The 14,981-nt window shown below is 51.8% G+C and overlaps 1 protein-coding gene and 1 long non-coding RNA gene across 5 annotated transcripts in view; one reads left to right on the top strand and one right to left on the bottom strand.

Moving 5' to 3' along the window:
- KIF21B (kinesin family member 21B) overlaps window positions 1-2,386 on the bottom strand; it is a 51,291-nt gene extending 48,905 nt beyond the window's left edge. For all 4 annotated transcript variants that reach the window (XM_032136669.2, XM_032136671.2, XM_032136670.2 and 1 more), the window contains exon 1: window positions 2,015-2,386. In XM_032136669.2, coding sequence (XP_031992560.1) covers window positions 2,015-2,055 — 41 coding nt within the window. In that variant the 5' untranslated portion in view covers window positions 2,056-2,386. The remainder of the gene's footprint in view (window positions 1-2,014) is intronic.
- A 243-nt stretch (window positions 2,387-2,629) lies between these two features.
- On the top strand, window positions 2,630-5,862 carry LOC116457600 (uncharacterized). The gene is made up of 3 exons (XR_009210774.1): window positions 2,630-2,744; window positions 4,083-4,660; window positions 5,345-5,862. It is a non-coding gene; the product is annotated as an uncharacterized LOC116457600 (long non-coding RNA).
- The last annotated feature ends 9,119 nt before the right edge of the window (window positions 5,863-14,981 follow it).

Below are 14,981 nucleotides of genomic sequence, written 5' to 3'. Positions count from 1 at the left end.
GGGGTGGGAGGGGAGGAGTGGGCGGGGCCCTCACCTTCCCGGAGACCCTGAAAGCCCGGCTTCTGATGCTCAAATGCCCCACCCCCAATCCAGATCAGCAACTGAAAGGCAAGGCGTGGGGGCACCGGGACCCCACTTAGGGCAATCTGACTGGGAACCAGAGATGACACACATCGTCCTGAACTGGATGCAGAGGGCAGGCATGATCCCTTCTCTGCAGAAAGGGTCCCGGGAAGCTTCTAGAGGTGGCAGTGGGAAGAGAACATCAGCTTCTCCTCACTGTGCCAATCCCAAGAGGCTCCCCGGGTGGGAGACCCACATCTTTTCAGCCCCAGTCCAGCCTGGAGACCTGAACAGAGGTAGGGGGCCTTTGTTTAGCTCTCTCCAGCAAGATGGAATCTAAAGGAAACCCCCCTGTAGAAAGGGCACCCCCAAGCCCCTTCCTTCCCAGCCCTCATTCACAATGGGTGGGGGCCAGAGCTTCATTTCCCTTTTATGGTGTTCTCGGACTCTCCCAATCTGCTGCAGATGCCATATTTACATTTCTCACTCCCACCCCCCAGCCGTGCAGCCCTCCCTCAACCTCCACAAGATCCTGCTGCAATGTCAGCCCCAGCAGCAGCCTGGCCCCGCCCCAGTCAGCCCACCAGGCACCTGCAGGGCTCCTCTTTGTCTCTCTGGCTGCTCAGGGCCGGGAAAGCTGTGCTCAAGTGATTCTTGAGTACTGCCTAAGGTGCATGGGTGGGGGTGCCTCAATCTCCTTCCCTCCACCCGAGCACTGATCAGTGTCAGCTCCTTTTTGGGCTGCAGAGGGCTGGCCAGGTGGCCGTGGCAAGAGGCATCTGCCCTGGGGCAGGAAGAGGAAAGCTTTTTCATTGCCGTCTCTGACTCTGTCTAGGAGCAACTTCCTAGGACCCCTGGAATCTGGGTCACATATGACCCAAGGGATCTAGAGACCTGAGAGACCTACCCTAGACCTGGACAATCCCCCGCCCCCTCCATCATACAGGGCTGGGGCAGAGATAGATGTTCTTTCCACATCCCTACCTCGGTGAGCAGCCCCAGATTGGCACTCTGCCGCCAAGACAACCCTCTCAAAGAGAAAAACCCAAAGCAAAAACTAGGAGAAGTGGTGAGGTGTAAAGCGTCTCCACCCAGCACAAAGAACACAGATGGCTCAATTTCACAGCATTTCCTGCTCCTGCACCTTTGTGTACCCCTCCCAATAGAACCCACCCAGCCATGTCCTCTCCCTGTCTCATTTCTGCCGGCTCAAGTCCCGGAGCTGTTGAGAATGGAACCCCAGATAAGTCTAGGCAACCCTCCCCTGCTCAATTTTATCTGAGTGCCTGAGGATGGAGCATCTGCATCACACCCTCCTGCCCTCTCAGAGAGAAGCACCTCAGATACACCTCTTCCTCCCTTCCTAGGCCCATCTCCTCTTGGGACAGGACTGGTAGAATTCTCCCCCAAAGCCATTGACTTCCCACAGAAGGCCAAGGCATCATCCCAGCTTTTCCGTTGGTCCCCGCACCCGATCTTTGTCTGCAGATCTGGCTCCCAGGGTGGGTGTGCTGCCTTTGCTAGCTGGACCAAGAGCACGTAACTAGCTGACTCGCGTGGATGAGGGGAAATTTCCCTCTCTGGTATCCCTGTATGAGACAGCAGCCTCGTGGGGAGGCGAAGAGGAAACGCACAGACGCTCCGGCCTGGGCCAGAGCTGGGTGTGAAATACCGGATTTCCTTGTTTATTCGATTTTCTGATCATTAATGGCTCCCAAGAGGGGCCCCAAATTACCACCCAAACAAAGCCACCTTCCAGTAGTCCGCGGGGTCGCCGCTCCCCTGCGGCAGCCTGGCCAGCGCGCGGCGCCCTCCATCCCGTCCCACGCCGGCCCCTCCTCCGGGAGTGCCGGCTCCAGCCCAAGCGGTGCTCGCGCCCCCCGCCCAAAGCCCACGCGAGACAAAGCCCGAGGCTTCTCCGCGCGCCCCCTTCCCCGCCCCGGGTCCCTACCTGACGGCCACCTTGACGCAGCAGTCCCCCTGGCCGGCCATGGCCCTCTGGCGCTAGGGTCTGGGCGTGGATCAGAGGCGGGGGTCTGGGGGCCAATGCCCGAGGCAGCGGCTGCGGCTGCGGGAGGCGGGGGCGCGGGCGCGGCTGGCGGAGGCTGCGGCGGCGGCGGCTGGAGGTGACATGCTAGCAGGCGGCAGGCCGAGGGGCTCACCCGCGGCCGGCCCCCCGGGGCTGGGCCCGCGCGCCTCCTCGCGCCATCGGGCGGCGGCGCGGAGCTAGCTGACAGCCGGCGGCGCGACCCGCCGCTCCCTACGGCGCGGCACACGCGCACACACCTCCCACCCGGCCGCCACCTCCCGCCGCAGCGCGAACAAAGGGGGCGGGGGCCGATCCGGCCCCGAGCCCGCCCCGAGCCCGCCCCGAGCCCACGCCGGGCCCCGCCCCGCCCAGGAGACGCCAATCGAAAGCCCTAATGAGCAGTGGGGGCGGGACTCGCGCCTTTAAAGGGACCTCTTGGCTCGCGGCCACGGGTGGCTGGGGGTAGGGGGCGGGATTGAAGGGTGGGGGCGGGGGTGGAGGTGGGGGCGCTGGACGCAGACCACGTTAGAACCTCGGCTCCTGGACTAGCAGAACCTCGGCTTCAATGGGACCCACATTTCATAAATGAAGAAGCTGAGATTCAAAGAGGGGAACTACCGAAGGTCACAGAGGGAGTTCGTGGGTAAGCATGGTAAGAACCCTGGTCTCCTGGGGATCCCACAGCAATTGACGGTTTATAGTTCAAAAGAGCCAGGAAAGCTTCCCTTCTGCATTTACTCCAGTAAATTCGCCAACCCTTCTCGAAGGGAGTTCTTGTTAGCCCCTAACTAAAATTCCCCCCACCTCCACCCTGCAGCATTTTAAAGCTCTTGTTTTAGTTGATTCCTGGCCAGGCTCCTAGCCCAAGACTAGCCCCTCCCTACTGCTAGACGACTGTCCCATTGACCTTTATGACCCACAGATGACTCCACTGGCCTGGCTCACACTCTGCTTGTTGTGGCTGTGGGGCCAGAGGGTCAGTGTGGGAGGCCTGAGCTGCCCTGGGGGAAAGGAGGGAACAAAGGGGGCCCTCAGTTCCGAGCACCTGGGTAGAGAGGCTGGGCGGTGAAGTGGGTGGGGAAGGGAAGAAGGAGGGCAGCTGCCTGCAGGAATGGGTATAAAGGACAAGGAGGACCATGGAGACTTTAACGCTGGGCCTGGATGGAGGAGGAGACCAGTGCTGCAAAGTCACAATTCCCTTCCCAGTCCACCTCCCTGCCTCTGAGCCCAGACGCCTCTTCCCTGCCCCCTGCCTCCCAACATTGGGGCCATTCACAGGGCCCCTCACCAGCTGCCCTCACTTCACCCAGCTCCCTCCCCTGGAAAAGGCCCAAGAGGAGGACCCAGCTGCAGCTCCAGATGTGGATGGGGATCTCTGGGGGAGGGGAGGAAGGGGAGTCTGACTCCAGGCCTCTTACATCACCCTCAGATGATGAAACCATGTCAGAGATTTTGGCAAGGGTGTGGACTGGGGTTTGAGGATGCAGCTGTTGGTACCATCTTCCTCCCCTTCCCTCCTCCACTCACACCCCCCTCCCCGCCAATAACTGCTTCATGCAGTAGCTCAGATCCCTGTTTGGCTTGACCTATTAAGGTCAAATCAAAACCAAAGATAATTTCAAGGGCAAATTTCAAGGGCCAATCAACACATCCTTTTCATCCCCATGGCAAACAGGAGGAGCACCACCAGCAGTGCCCCCAGGATGGGGGCTGCAGAAGAGGTCTTGGTGGGATCCTGGACCTTTTATTAGCATTTGAATCTAGAGGAAGCTCTCCCTGAGGCCAGGGGATCACCTCTCCTGGACCAGGAGGCTAGCAGAATGTTGCAGTCATATCCTGCAACATTCCTCCCCGTCTTCCAACCAAAATAAGTCGTGGGGAGGAGACTAACACATATGGACCACCTACACGAGGTATTTTATGCACATATTCCCATTTTTTCCCTGTAACCTTGTGAGCTAGGCTTTTTTATTCTTTTTAAATTTTGCAGATGTGGAAACTGAACCTCACATGTATGAATTCCAGCATATAAGCAACAGACTCTGGATTTGGACTTGTATATCTCATTCCAGACTTCCCAGATGACCACCAAGGCGGAAGGGATGGTGATGCCCAGGTAGAAGGGAGCTAGGCTGGCCCAGGCTTTTCCTCTAGGCACAGCAGACTCCAGGTTCAGCCTTCCCGGATGGTAATGTTGCATTCCGAAGAGCTACTTTCCCGCCAACTCATCTCTGGACTTCTCTGGGGCCCAACTCTGGTTTCCTGCCTGCAGGAGGTCCCCTCTGACTTCCGACAGTAGATGACCCTTCTGACTCACAGTTCTACTGCTGGGAAATGCCTCCAGAGCTGCTGCCCACCCCCTCTGCATCCCTCCAGGTCACTGGGTGTCGAGTCAGGAGAAGCAGGGATACACATGGGCGGGAAACTCAGGCCTCCTAAATATCAGAGCCTCAGGACTTCGGCTACTCAGAAGTAGCTCCCTCCTGGGCCACCGGGGAGCAGCAGGGCAGCCAGCATCCAGACATCCCCCCTGGGCTCTGCTGCTCAGAGGCTAGACAGAGAACCAAGGTGGGAAAGAGGCTTAAACCACAGCGTGGGGGAGATTTAGGTTAGATGGGTCAGAGGAAGTTTAGGACAAGCCTTGCCCTTTTCAGTCTCTGTCCAGCTTCAGCACAGCCACTGCTTCCTCTCTTTGGTTTTTTCCCATCCCCCTCTCTCCCACCACCTCTATCCCCTTCCAGCTTTTCTTTCCTTCCCTCCTTCCCAAACCCCACAGTTTCTCAGGATTAGCTGCCCATGTGCCTATCTCCCCCACCTCCATGCTTTCCTCACTGTCTGACAGAAACAGGCAAACACATGCACATGCACACAACCATGAGCTGGCCCTGAGAGTTCTCTGATTGGACTGGGGTTGGAGCCCCAGCTCTTGTCCTGAGCTGAGGCCCTTCCCCCAGGTATCTTGGGTCTTCCATCATTTCTCTTGACAGGAACTGTGGGCGTCTGGGCAGATGGGAACCTGGGGGAGGTGTGGGGAGCCCTCTCTGAGGCAGGAAGCTCCCACGCTACCGTAGTTAAAATACTCCGGCAGCAACTTGGGGCAGCCATCTGGGATGCCCAGATCTCCCAGGACACCCAGCTCTCAACAACAACCCTATAGGAACAAATCAAAAACCTAAGAGATACTTATAGGCCCTGGAAATGTCTCCCAAAAGTGGCCTGAACTTGAGCCCTGTTTCCTTTTATCTTCTTCAGGTTAGCACTGGGCATTGGCATTTGCAAAAACTCTCTAAGAATTAAGTAAAAGTTGTAGGAGTGGAAGATACAGCGTTCTGGACCTCCAGTCCTAATACCCAGCCATACCCCAGCAGCTATGCATGGTTCCATGGGAGAACAGGCATAGCCCATCCTGCTGGCATATAGTCCAGCAATATCTTCCAATGCCCACCTGGAGACTAAGCCCAGTTCTGCCCAGCAACAGGAGCTCAGAGCTCCAGAGAGCCTCTCCTGGGGTGCAGACTCAGGAGATCTTAGCTCAGGAGCAGACTTAGCCTGACTTCCTCTTTTATAGGAGGAGACAGACTTAGTTACAGAGGAAACCAGAGTTGTTATAAATAGCAAGGAAGGGAGAAAACTGCTATGGATTACAAACACGCCATCAATCTTAAAACAAACTATTTTTAGTTTCAAATAATAATGAGAGTCTAATTAATGCTCTGTATAACTTCAAATGTGGGATCTTTATCTACCTTTCTACTTTGTGATGCTTTCTAATACAGGGCCAAGGCAGGAAGAGATGTGGGCAATTCTCAATGTTACCAAATCCTAGATATGGAAAGAACCTGAGAAATTTAGTCCAGCCCTTTCATTTTCAGTGAAGAAACTCAGGCCCAGAGAGGTAAAAGGACTTGTCCAAAGTTGCATAGTAAGGTAGGGACTGAGCAGTGACTAAAAGCCTAGTCCCCATACTCCAGAAGCAGGGCAGTTTCCACAGCAGCACAATAGAACCTAAAGGCTAAACATCTGTGGTTGGGCTGTTGGTGAGTTTATAGCCTGGATAAAAGTCAGGTCTAGGCCAGGTGTGGAGGCTCACGCCTGTAATCCCAGCACGTTGGGAGGCTGAGGCAGGTGAATCACTTGAGGCCAGGAGTTCGAGACCAACCTGGCCAACATGGCAAACCCTCATCTCTACTAAAAAATACAAAAATTAGCCAGATGTGATGGCACATGCCTGTAATCCCAGCTACTCAGGAGGCTGAGGCACGAGAATCGGTTGAACCCAGGAGGTGGAGATTTCAGTGAGCCGAGATCACACCACTGCACTTCAACCTGGGGGACAAAGCAAGACTCTGTCTCAAAAAAAAAAAAAAAAAAAAGTTCTGAATGAAATAGCAAAAGACAGCCCAGAAGCTGAAGTGTGGTCTTGTGAGTTACAGAGTTTTGGGTTCACATCCCAGCTCTGCAACTGACTAGCTATGTAACCCTGGGCTGCTGTGTAACTACTCCAAGCATCAGCTCCCACATCTCAAAATGAGGATAATCACACTCACTTCATTACAGGACTATTATGAGGTTTAAATGAGGTAACGTGGGTCAAGCATCCAGCACAGTGCTCAGCAAAAAATAGATGTTAATTTCCTTCACATTTCCCTTGGATTCTCTACCCCTTCTTCAATGGATTCCTATCCTCTAACTGGACAGAAGGGCAGATTTGTCATAAAGCAGTCACGTGAGGGATAAGAAGTCTCAGATGAGTGTGAATGAGGCTGGGGGTGGGGGGTAGTTTATGGCAATGAAGTTTGTGTGGCACAAGTGGTCAGTGTCACATCCAGAGGGTGTGAGAAGACAGATTTGCGGAAAATTATCCATCCTCTGCTAACCACTCAGTGATGGGCCTCGGGGTCCAGGGTCAGTGTTTTCAGGGGAGGAGGGAGGCTGGGCATGCTGGGTCCTCATTGTACACAAATACCCCGGGCCTCAACCTCACCCGTGTGCCACACTGTGCCAAGGGTGTTACATAACATTTCTCTTTTAATCCTCACAACAATCTATGAGGCAAATACTGTTCTCGTCCCCATTTTGCAGAAGAGGAAATGAGCTCAAAGGTCACTTGGCTAGTGTAGTAGTCATTAGTGCTGTCTCCAAATATTTCCGGCTCTCTGCCTTCTGGCACAAGGTAGGACTGCATGTTCTCACTCTTTGATGCTAGCTGTGGACATGTGACCAACTTTAACCAATAAAACGTGGTGCAACTGATGTGCGTCAGCTCTAGTGGAAGCATTAAGACTCTGGCACCCTCACGCCTATGTTGTTCATATAGTGTAAAGGAGAAATAAACTTTTATTGTTAAACCACTGAACTTACAAGTTGTGTGTTGCCATGGCAAGCCTGGCCTACCCTGACACAGTTAGGAAGGGGCAGAGCCAGAGTTCGGAGGCCTGGTCTGTAAAGACGCCAGATGGTGTAAGTACCTTCCAGAGATCGACCTGCTTGCCTAAGACATACAGAAGCCCCTTTTTGGGCTTCTTAGAGCCCTGTGGGGCAGGGGAGAAAGGTAGGCAGCCTCCCTACCCTTATCTCTTTCCCCCCTGATTTGACTGTGATTTTGCGGGGTTTCCAGGTTGCTGAGCCCGGGGGACTGACTAAATGAGTGTGGTTTTGTATGAACCCTTAGGGGCTCATAGTCTTCTGGTTGGCTGTGCTGAGTTACTTATCAGGACTCTCCAGGAGACACTCTGAAAAGTAATTGGAAAATTCCGACTTCCTCTCTGCCCATCACCCAACTAGGAAATAGTTGGGTATCAGGACACGCCTGCATTCACTGCCAAATCAAAGATCGACCCTATCAAGTCACTCTTTGCTTTGGGACTCAGTAACTCCTCTGTGAAATGGAGCCACTTCAAAGGGTTAGGGTAACTGCTCGGAGATTCTAGAGGAAGCCCATTCCGGATTGTATAGATCTTCTCAGAGGTGCCTGCAAAATAAGAACAGCTACTATTTCTGAACATTGTGCTGGGCGTTGCACTAAATGCTTCAGATCCATACAGTCATGGAATGCTCAACAACCCATGGAGGTAGGAACATAAAGAAAACCAGGACACCAAGAGGTGCACAAGGTCACACTGCACGTGGTGGGCAGGATTCAAACTCAAGCATGCTGCCTGTCAGTTTCGTCCTCTGCTGAATTACAGGGAGGGAAAAGGATGAATCTTGTCTTGGCAGCTGCTGAGCTGCCAAGAAAGTGAGCACAACCCCCTAAGGAATTATGAGCTTCACTTGTCTACATAAAGACTTGCCCATGAAGGACACCAGCAGCTTTGTCATAGGCCCAAACTGGAAACACAACAAATGTCCATCAACATGGGGAATGGATTAAGAATCTGTGGTATATCATATGGTGGGATACTATTTAGCAATAAAAAGGAATGAACTATTGATGCATGATACAATATGGATGAATCCCCAAATTAATTATGCTCAGTGAAAGAAGCCAGACCAAAAAGAGCACATGCTGTACAATTCCGCTGATATACAAATTCTAAAAAATGTAAGCTACAGTGTCAGAAAGCAGATCATTGGTTGCCTGGCAAGGGGAGGGAACTGGGAGGGGTAGGAGGGCATAAGGGTATGAGGAACGTTTTGAGGTGGTGGGTATATTTATTCGTTTTTTTTGTTTCTTTTTTTGAGACAAGGTCTTGCTCTGTCACCCAGGCTGGAGTACAGTGGTGCGATCATGGCTCACTGCAGCCTCGAACTCCTCGGGCTCAAGAGATCCTCCCATCTCGGCCTCCTGAGTAGCTGGGACCACAGGTGTGCACCACACCACCACGCCTGACTCATTTTTGTATGTTTGTAGAGACAGTTTCACCATGTTGCCCAGGCTGGTCTCGAACTCCTTGGCTCAAGCAATCTGTCAGCCTCAGCCTCCCAAAGTGCTGGGATTACAGGCGTGAGCCACTGTGCCCAGCATATTTATTGTCTTGATGGTGATGATGCTTCCATGGGTGTATGCTAATACATTTGTCAGGCTAATCAAATTACACACTTTGAATATGTGCAGATTATTACACACTAATTATATTAAATACCTCAATAGAGCTGTTGAAAAGTAACTTGTCCCAACTTCTTTGTTCAAACAGAGGTGCAGAGTGGTCGATGACTTCTCCTGGGCCATGAGGACAGTCAGTTAAAGTCCTGGCTACCTCTCCCTGAGACCACATGGCCTATGGCTTCATGGAAAGTCCCACCACCCAAGAAGGGGCTAGTGGCAGGGAAGTTGAGAAACAGAGACAGAAAGGTGGCATAAAACTGAAGAGGGGGACACTGGAGAGGAGCTGGCAAGAGGCCAGGCTTTGGATGTCAGAGAAGAGGAAAACAGAGATGAAGCCACAGGCCTGGGGACAAGGGAAGATGAGAGACAGGAGATGGAACCCCTTCCCAGACCTGGTGATGAGGAGGAGGCTCTGAGCAGTCCTAGCCAGGCCCCAGAGAAGCCATTCCCTTCCTCTGACAGATGCCACCCGTGTACGCCCCTGCCCCCGAGGAAGTTAACAAATCACCACCACCACCCTGCCCTGGCCTGGTTGCTGTTGACGTTCAGTCCCCAGGATGCATCATTTTCTTGGATTTTAATAGATAATTGCCTCGGCCAGACCCCGCAGAGCAAATTGCCAGCAAATGTTCATTTAACACTTTAAAAATCGAGGGGAAGAGGAGAGGGCTTGGAGGCAGCACGTGGAGAGAGGTCAACCTCTAAAGTGCCAGCTCTCCAGAAATGCAGCCGGACTGAGAGTTTTAAGGGACGGTAGTGAATGCCAGCACTCCAGGCAGTGTGTGTACTGAATCTCATAGGATGGTTTTGGGAGCACTTCAAAGGCCTTTTTGACCATGGCAGTCACATTGGCCTGAGGTGAAACAACTCTTGAAAAGTTAGTCTGTGTCCTCCCTTCAACCCTTGTATTTCCTGACACTTGTATCAATAGACAGAAGAGACTCTTTGCCTTAAGGAGAATTTGGGAATTAGGATCTAGTGAGGATGCGGAGAAGTAGGAAAGGGCCCTTTTTTCTCTTTAACTTCTAAACTCGGAGGATCCAAATAGCAGGCCAGGACTGGGTGGAGCAAAGACTTTAAGTCATAACCAAAATTAAAAAGAACGTAGAGGAAGAGGCCTTTTCTCTCACCCTCCAGCGACGAGGGTCCCTTGGCCTGGAAAAGGGGAAGGAGGAGATAGGGGGCTAGGTCTTGAAGGAGGTCAAACCCTAAGACAAGAGGATCAAATTTGGGGTGCTGTGAGAGGCAAGGGAGGTCTTCCCGGAGAGACAGTCAAGTTCTGACGGTGGCTGGTGCTAGAGTGGCTGGGCCCCCACCTGCAGTCCACTCCACATTATTACTGAGTCAGCCTTCGCCTCACCGCTCAGAGGGGACTCAGAGGGGCACCTCTCAAGGTGGTCTCAATGAGAAGAGGTACAGAAAGTCCCCATCAATTTCAGTCTGTATACTGCCTAAGAACCACCCTCCTTGGTGAGCCCCCATCCTAACCATTTTGTGTGGTCAGGACACATGTAAACGGTCCCAAAACAAAAGACAGAGAGCAGGGACTACCAGAGGGTGAGTGGAGGTACTTGGGTGGGTCTGGCTAGTGGGGAAACCCACCCTCATTATACCAGGTGAAATATAAAGTTACCATTTTGTAGACAAGAAGGCATAGAATATTGGCAATTTCAAATGATACCATCTAATGTGTTCTATGTAGCAGTCTCTTGCATTTGTCCACCTTTCCTCCCTCTCTCCCTCCCTTCCTGCCTTCCTTTTTCCCTTCCTTCCATTTTTCCTTGCTAGGAATACAAAGTTGATAAAGATTCAATGCCCGCCCTTGAGAAACTCACAGTATGCTTTGAAAAAACAAACTGCAAACCCCTAATTAGGATACAGTGTAATAAATGCCATAATGAGAGTTATCAGGTGCTCTAACAGCACTAAGGAAGCAGCAACTAAGTTTACTTGGGTGATCAGAGAAGACTTGCAGGAGGCACTGTCAGGCTGAGACCCAAGGAGGAGTTTGTTGGGTGCAGAGACACTGTCAGTAGAAGCCTGAGAGTTCGTGGCCTGTGCAAGAGGGAGTTGTTGAGTTGCGTGTGGTTGGGCTGGTGCTTGGCAGGGTGTGCAAAGGGTTTCAGGCCAGATTAGTGGAGGATGAGTGGGGATTGGAGGGTAGGGGTGGATTGTCATGTGAGCCTCACAAGAATACAAGAAGTAAGAGGCTTAAGAATAGTGGCCGGGCTGCTGCTAGACACCTGGCTTCACCATTTCAGGGCCAAGTGACTGCGACTAATTCACTCAGCCTTTCTGAACCTCCATTTTCTCATCATAAGATGAGGTTAATAGTAATGCCTATTTTATAGGTGTTGCAATGATTACACGATATGAAAGGCAAAATGTTTAATGAATCAGGTTTAATGTATGTTATAGCCGTTATTGTTCTACAGATGAGGAAACCAAAGGGCAGAAACATTTTTAGGAGAACACACAAGTGGGAATGGGAATGGGTGTTCTCCAAGTCCGGGGCCTCACTCTGCTGTACCCTGAACGTTTCAGGACAGTCTTTCTGAAGCTTGGTTGAGGGAGCCTGTGGTGTCTTCCCGGCTCTTCTTGTGAACTTAGTGATGTGAGGTACATGGAGTTCTTTCCTTCCCCGGGTCTTCATTTACCTTCTCCCCACCATGGAATCTCCTCTTTCTTCATTTGACTTTATTTTTATTTATTTTTTGAGATAGGGTCTCACTCTGTTTGCCAGGCAGGAGTGTGTGGTGGTGCAACCATGGCTCACTGCAGCCTCGACCTCCCAGGCTCAAGGGATCCTCGCACCTCAGCCTCCCAGATAGCTGGGATGACAGGCACGCACCACCATGCCTGGCTAATTTTCTTTGTTTCTTTCTCTTTTCTTTTCTTTTTTCCTTTTCTTTTCTTTTTTCCTTTTCTTTTCTTCCTTCCTTCCTTCCTTCCTTCCTTCCTTCCTTCTTTCTTTCTTTTTTTTTTTTTTTGACAGAGACTCACTCTGTCACCCAGGCTGGAGTGCAGTAGTGTGATCTCGGCTCAATGCAACCTCTGCCTCCCGGGTTCACACCATTCTCCTGCCTCAGCCTCCCAAGTAGCTGGGATTACAGGTGTGCACCACCACGCCTGGCTAATTTTTGTATTTTTAGTAGAGATGAGGTTTCACCATGTTGGCCAGGCTGGTCTTGAACTCCTGACCTCAGGTGATCCACCCACCTTGGCCTCCCAGAGTGCTAGGATTACAGGCATGGACCACTGCACCCAGCCTCCTCTGAACCTTTCAAACCCCAGTGTCTGTCTCACCAAGGTATGTGACACCATCACGTTTTCAGCTGACACTCAATACCAGAATCATCGCTTGCCCCTTGTATTTGTGGCCAGTTTATTTTAAAAATGCTTCTGTGCTTTGGTTTCCTCAACTGGACTTTAAGTTCCATTGAGACACACAGTTATGGACCACAGGGGAAAGTAGCCATGGAATTAGAAGGCTGGAGGGCATATCCCAGATCTGCCACTTACCAGCTATAGGACCTTGCCTGCCAGTGGCCTCATTAGGAAAATGACAGGAGGATGACCTGTGGTGGGGTTGGCACTGTGAACTGTCAGCCCCAAGGCTGGGGTGACATGGTACTAGGGATCAGATGCCAGAAGAATGGGGGCAAGACCTTGTGAAATAGTAGTTGGGGTTAAGGTCAGCCTTGCACTGGCCGTGTCTTCTCTAGCAGTCTGGGGCAGGAGCCGGCCTCTACATCCACACCAGTTAGTGAGAGCTGGCAGGGCCTCTAGGAGGACGAGGCCTGGTGCTGAGGTGTGTGGGCTGCCCGTTGCTGCCACCCCATGCCCCCTAAAGTGCCCAGGAACCCCCAAGGTTGGCTTCCTCCTTACGGGTCTGACCCCATCACTAGCCAGCATCAGACAGTATCAAAACAACAGCTTCCTTCCCTACCTGTGCCAGGTCCTTCCCCTGTGACATTCATATCTCACAACCACCCTGGGAGTAGGAATGACTTTCCCATTAGACAGAGTGAGGAGCAGAGACTTCAAAGGGTTATATGAACTGCCTGACCATCACTCAACATTGACACAAGGGAAAGGGATTCGGGCTTCCAAGGATCTGCTCGGAAACACCTTGCAGACAGCAGCCACCTCCCTGCCTTAAGAACCCAGGAAAGGCAACTCGGCAGGAGTCCCTCAGGGCCAGGGAGCTCCTCCCCATTCTGAAGACATATGGGAACTGGGGCCCACCATCTTCCACCTTTCCAGAGACCCTCCAGCTGAGCTCCGTGCCCCCCAGACGGAGGGCTCCCCCAGCCCCCACAGCCCCAGCATGCATCTTTGTGTCTACCCCTCCTGCCAACCACACCCCGCCCCTTCTGGCAGATCCCCCCACCCGGCAGCTGGGTCCCATGTCTGCAGGGAACTGTCAGGGAGAAGACAGGGGTCTGGCACACACTGTCCCTGGCCAGCGCCCCCAGGTAACAGAAGGGAGCCCACCTGCTCCTACGGGTACACTGTTTCTGTCAGGGCGTCCTGCGGAGGGGCGTCTGTCTTCTCTGTATTTGCCCACTTCCCCTCCCTCCCACTTCAGCCCTCATCCTGCCACAATTTGTTCCTTTTAGGCTTTATTTGAGGAGCCTGGCAGTCCTATAAGGGGAAACCCACCTATTACTTCAAGCAAAGCTGATGCAGAGGTAGGATTTTGCACATTCTGATAAATTACAACATCTTATATGTTGCAAAGGAAAATGCCTGAACTTTTCCATAGGGTGAAGACCTAACAGGAAAGTTTCTCAGAGCCTGTGTTTATACATGTTATCTGTTAGTTAGGCTGGGAGGGACGGCATGGATTTGACAAATGGCGTACAGTTAAGGATGTGGAATTGGATGCTAAACTGCCTGGGTTTGATTCCCACCTTGGCTCTCTAATGAGTTGTGTGGTTAGGCAAGTTACGTTTGTTCTGTGTCTTTTTTTTTTTTTTTTTTTTAAAGAAGGAGTTTCGCAGTTGTCGCCCAGGCTGGAGTGCAGTTGGTGTGATCTCGGCTCACTGCAACCTCTGCCACCTGGGTTCAAGCAATTCTCCTGCCTCAGCCTTCCAAGTAGCTGGGATTACCAGTGTGCACCACCACGCTAGGTTAATTTTTTGTATTTTTAGTAGAGACAGGGTTTCACCATGTTGGCCAGGCTGGTCTTGAACTCCTGACCTCATGTGATCCACTCACCTCAGCCTCCCAAAGTGCTGGGACTACAGACTTGAGCCACTGCACCCGGCCCTCTCTGTGTCATTTTTGCAAAGTGAGGATGATGATACCTTTCTTAATTGTTAAGAGGATTAAATAAATTAATATATGCAAAACCCTTGGAAGAGGGTCTGCCATATAGTTAGCTGTTTTTTTTTTTTTGTTTTTTTTTAGAGACGGGGTCTCATTTTGTCACTCAGGCTGGAGTACAGTGGTGCAATCATAGCTCACCTTGAACTCTTGGGCTCAAGTAGCTCTCTCACCTCTGCCTCCCAAGTAGCTAGGGCTATCAGATCGTGCTACCATGTCTGGCTAATTTTTAATTGTGTGTGCTTGCGTGTGTGTGTGCGTGTGTATGTGTGAAGACAAGGATCTTGCTACATTTCCCAGGCTGGTCTCGAACTCCTGGCCTCAAGCAATCCTCCCACCTTGGCCTCCCAAAGTGCTGGGATTACTGGTGTGAGTCACTGCGTCCAGCCCTAGTTGGCACTCTATGTGTGGTAGGCATTACCATAAGATGTTCAGATCCCTCATAAATAAGAGTGTCCTTTTATAAAACTTTACAGCATACACTTATGTTCCATTTTATCGTGTCTTCCC

The sequence above is a fragment of the Hylobates moloch genome, unplaced genomic scaffold (assembly GCF_009828535.3).
Source record: "Hylobates moloch isolate HMO894 unplaced genomic scaffold, HMol_V3 SCAFFOLD_18, whole genome shotgun sequence".
NCBI lineage: Eukaryota > Metazoa > Chordata > Mammalia > Primates > Hylobatidae > Hylobates > Hylobates moloch.
This window is presented reverse-complemented; position numbering and strand designations above follow the sequence as displayed.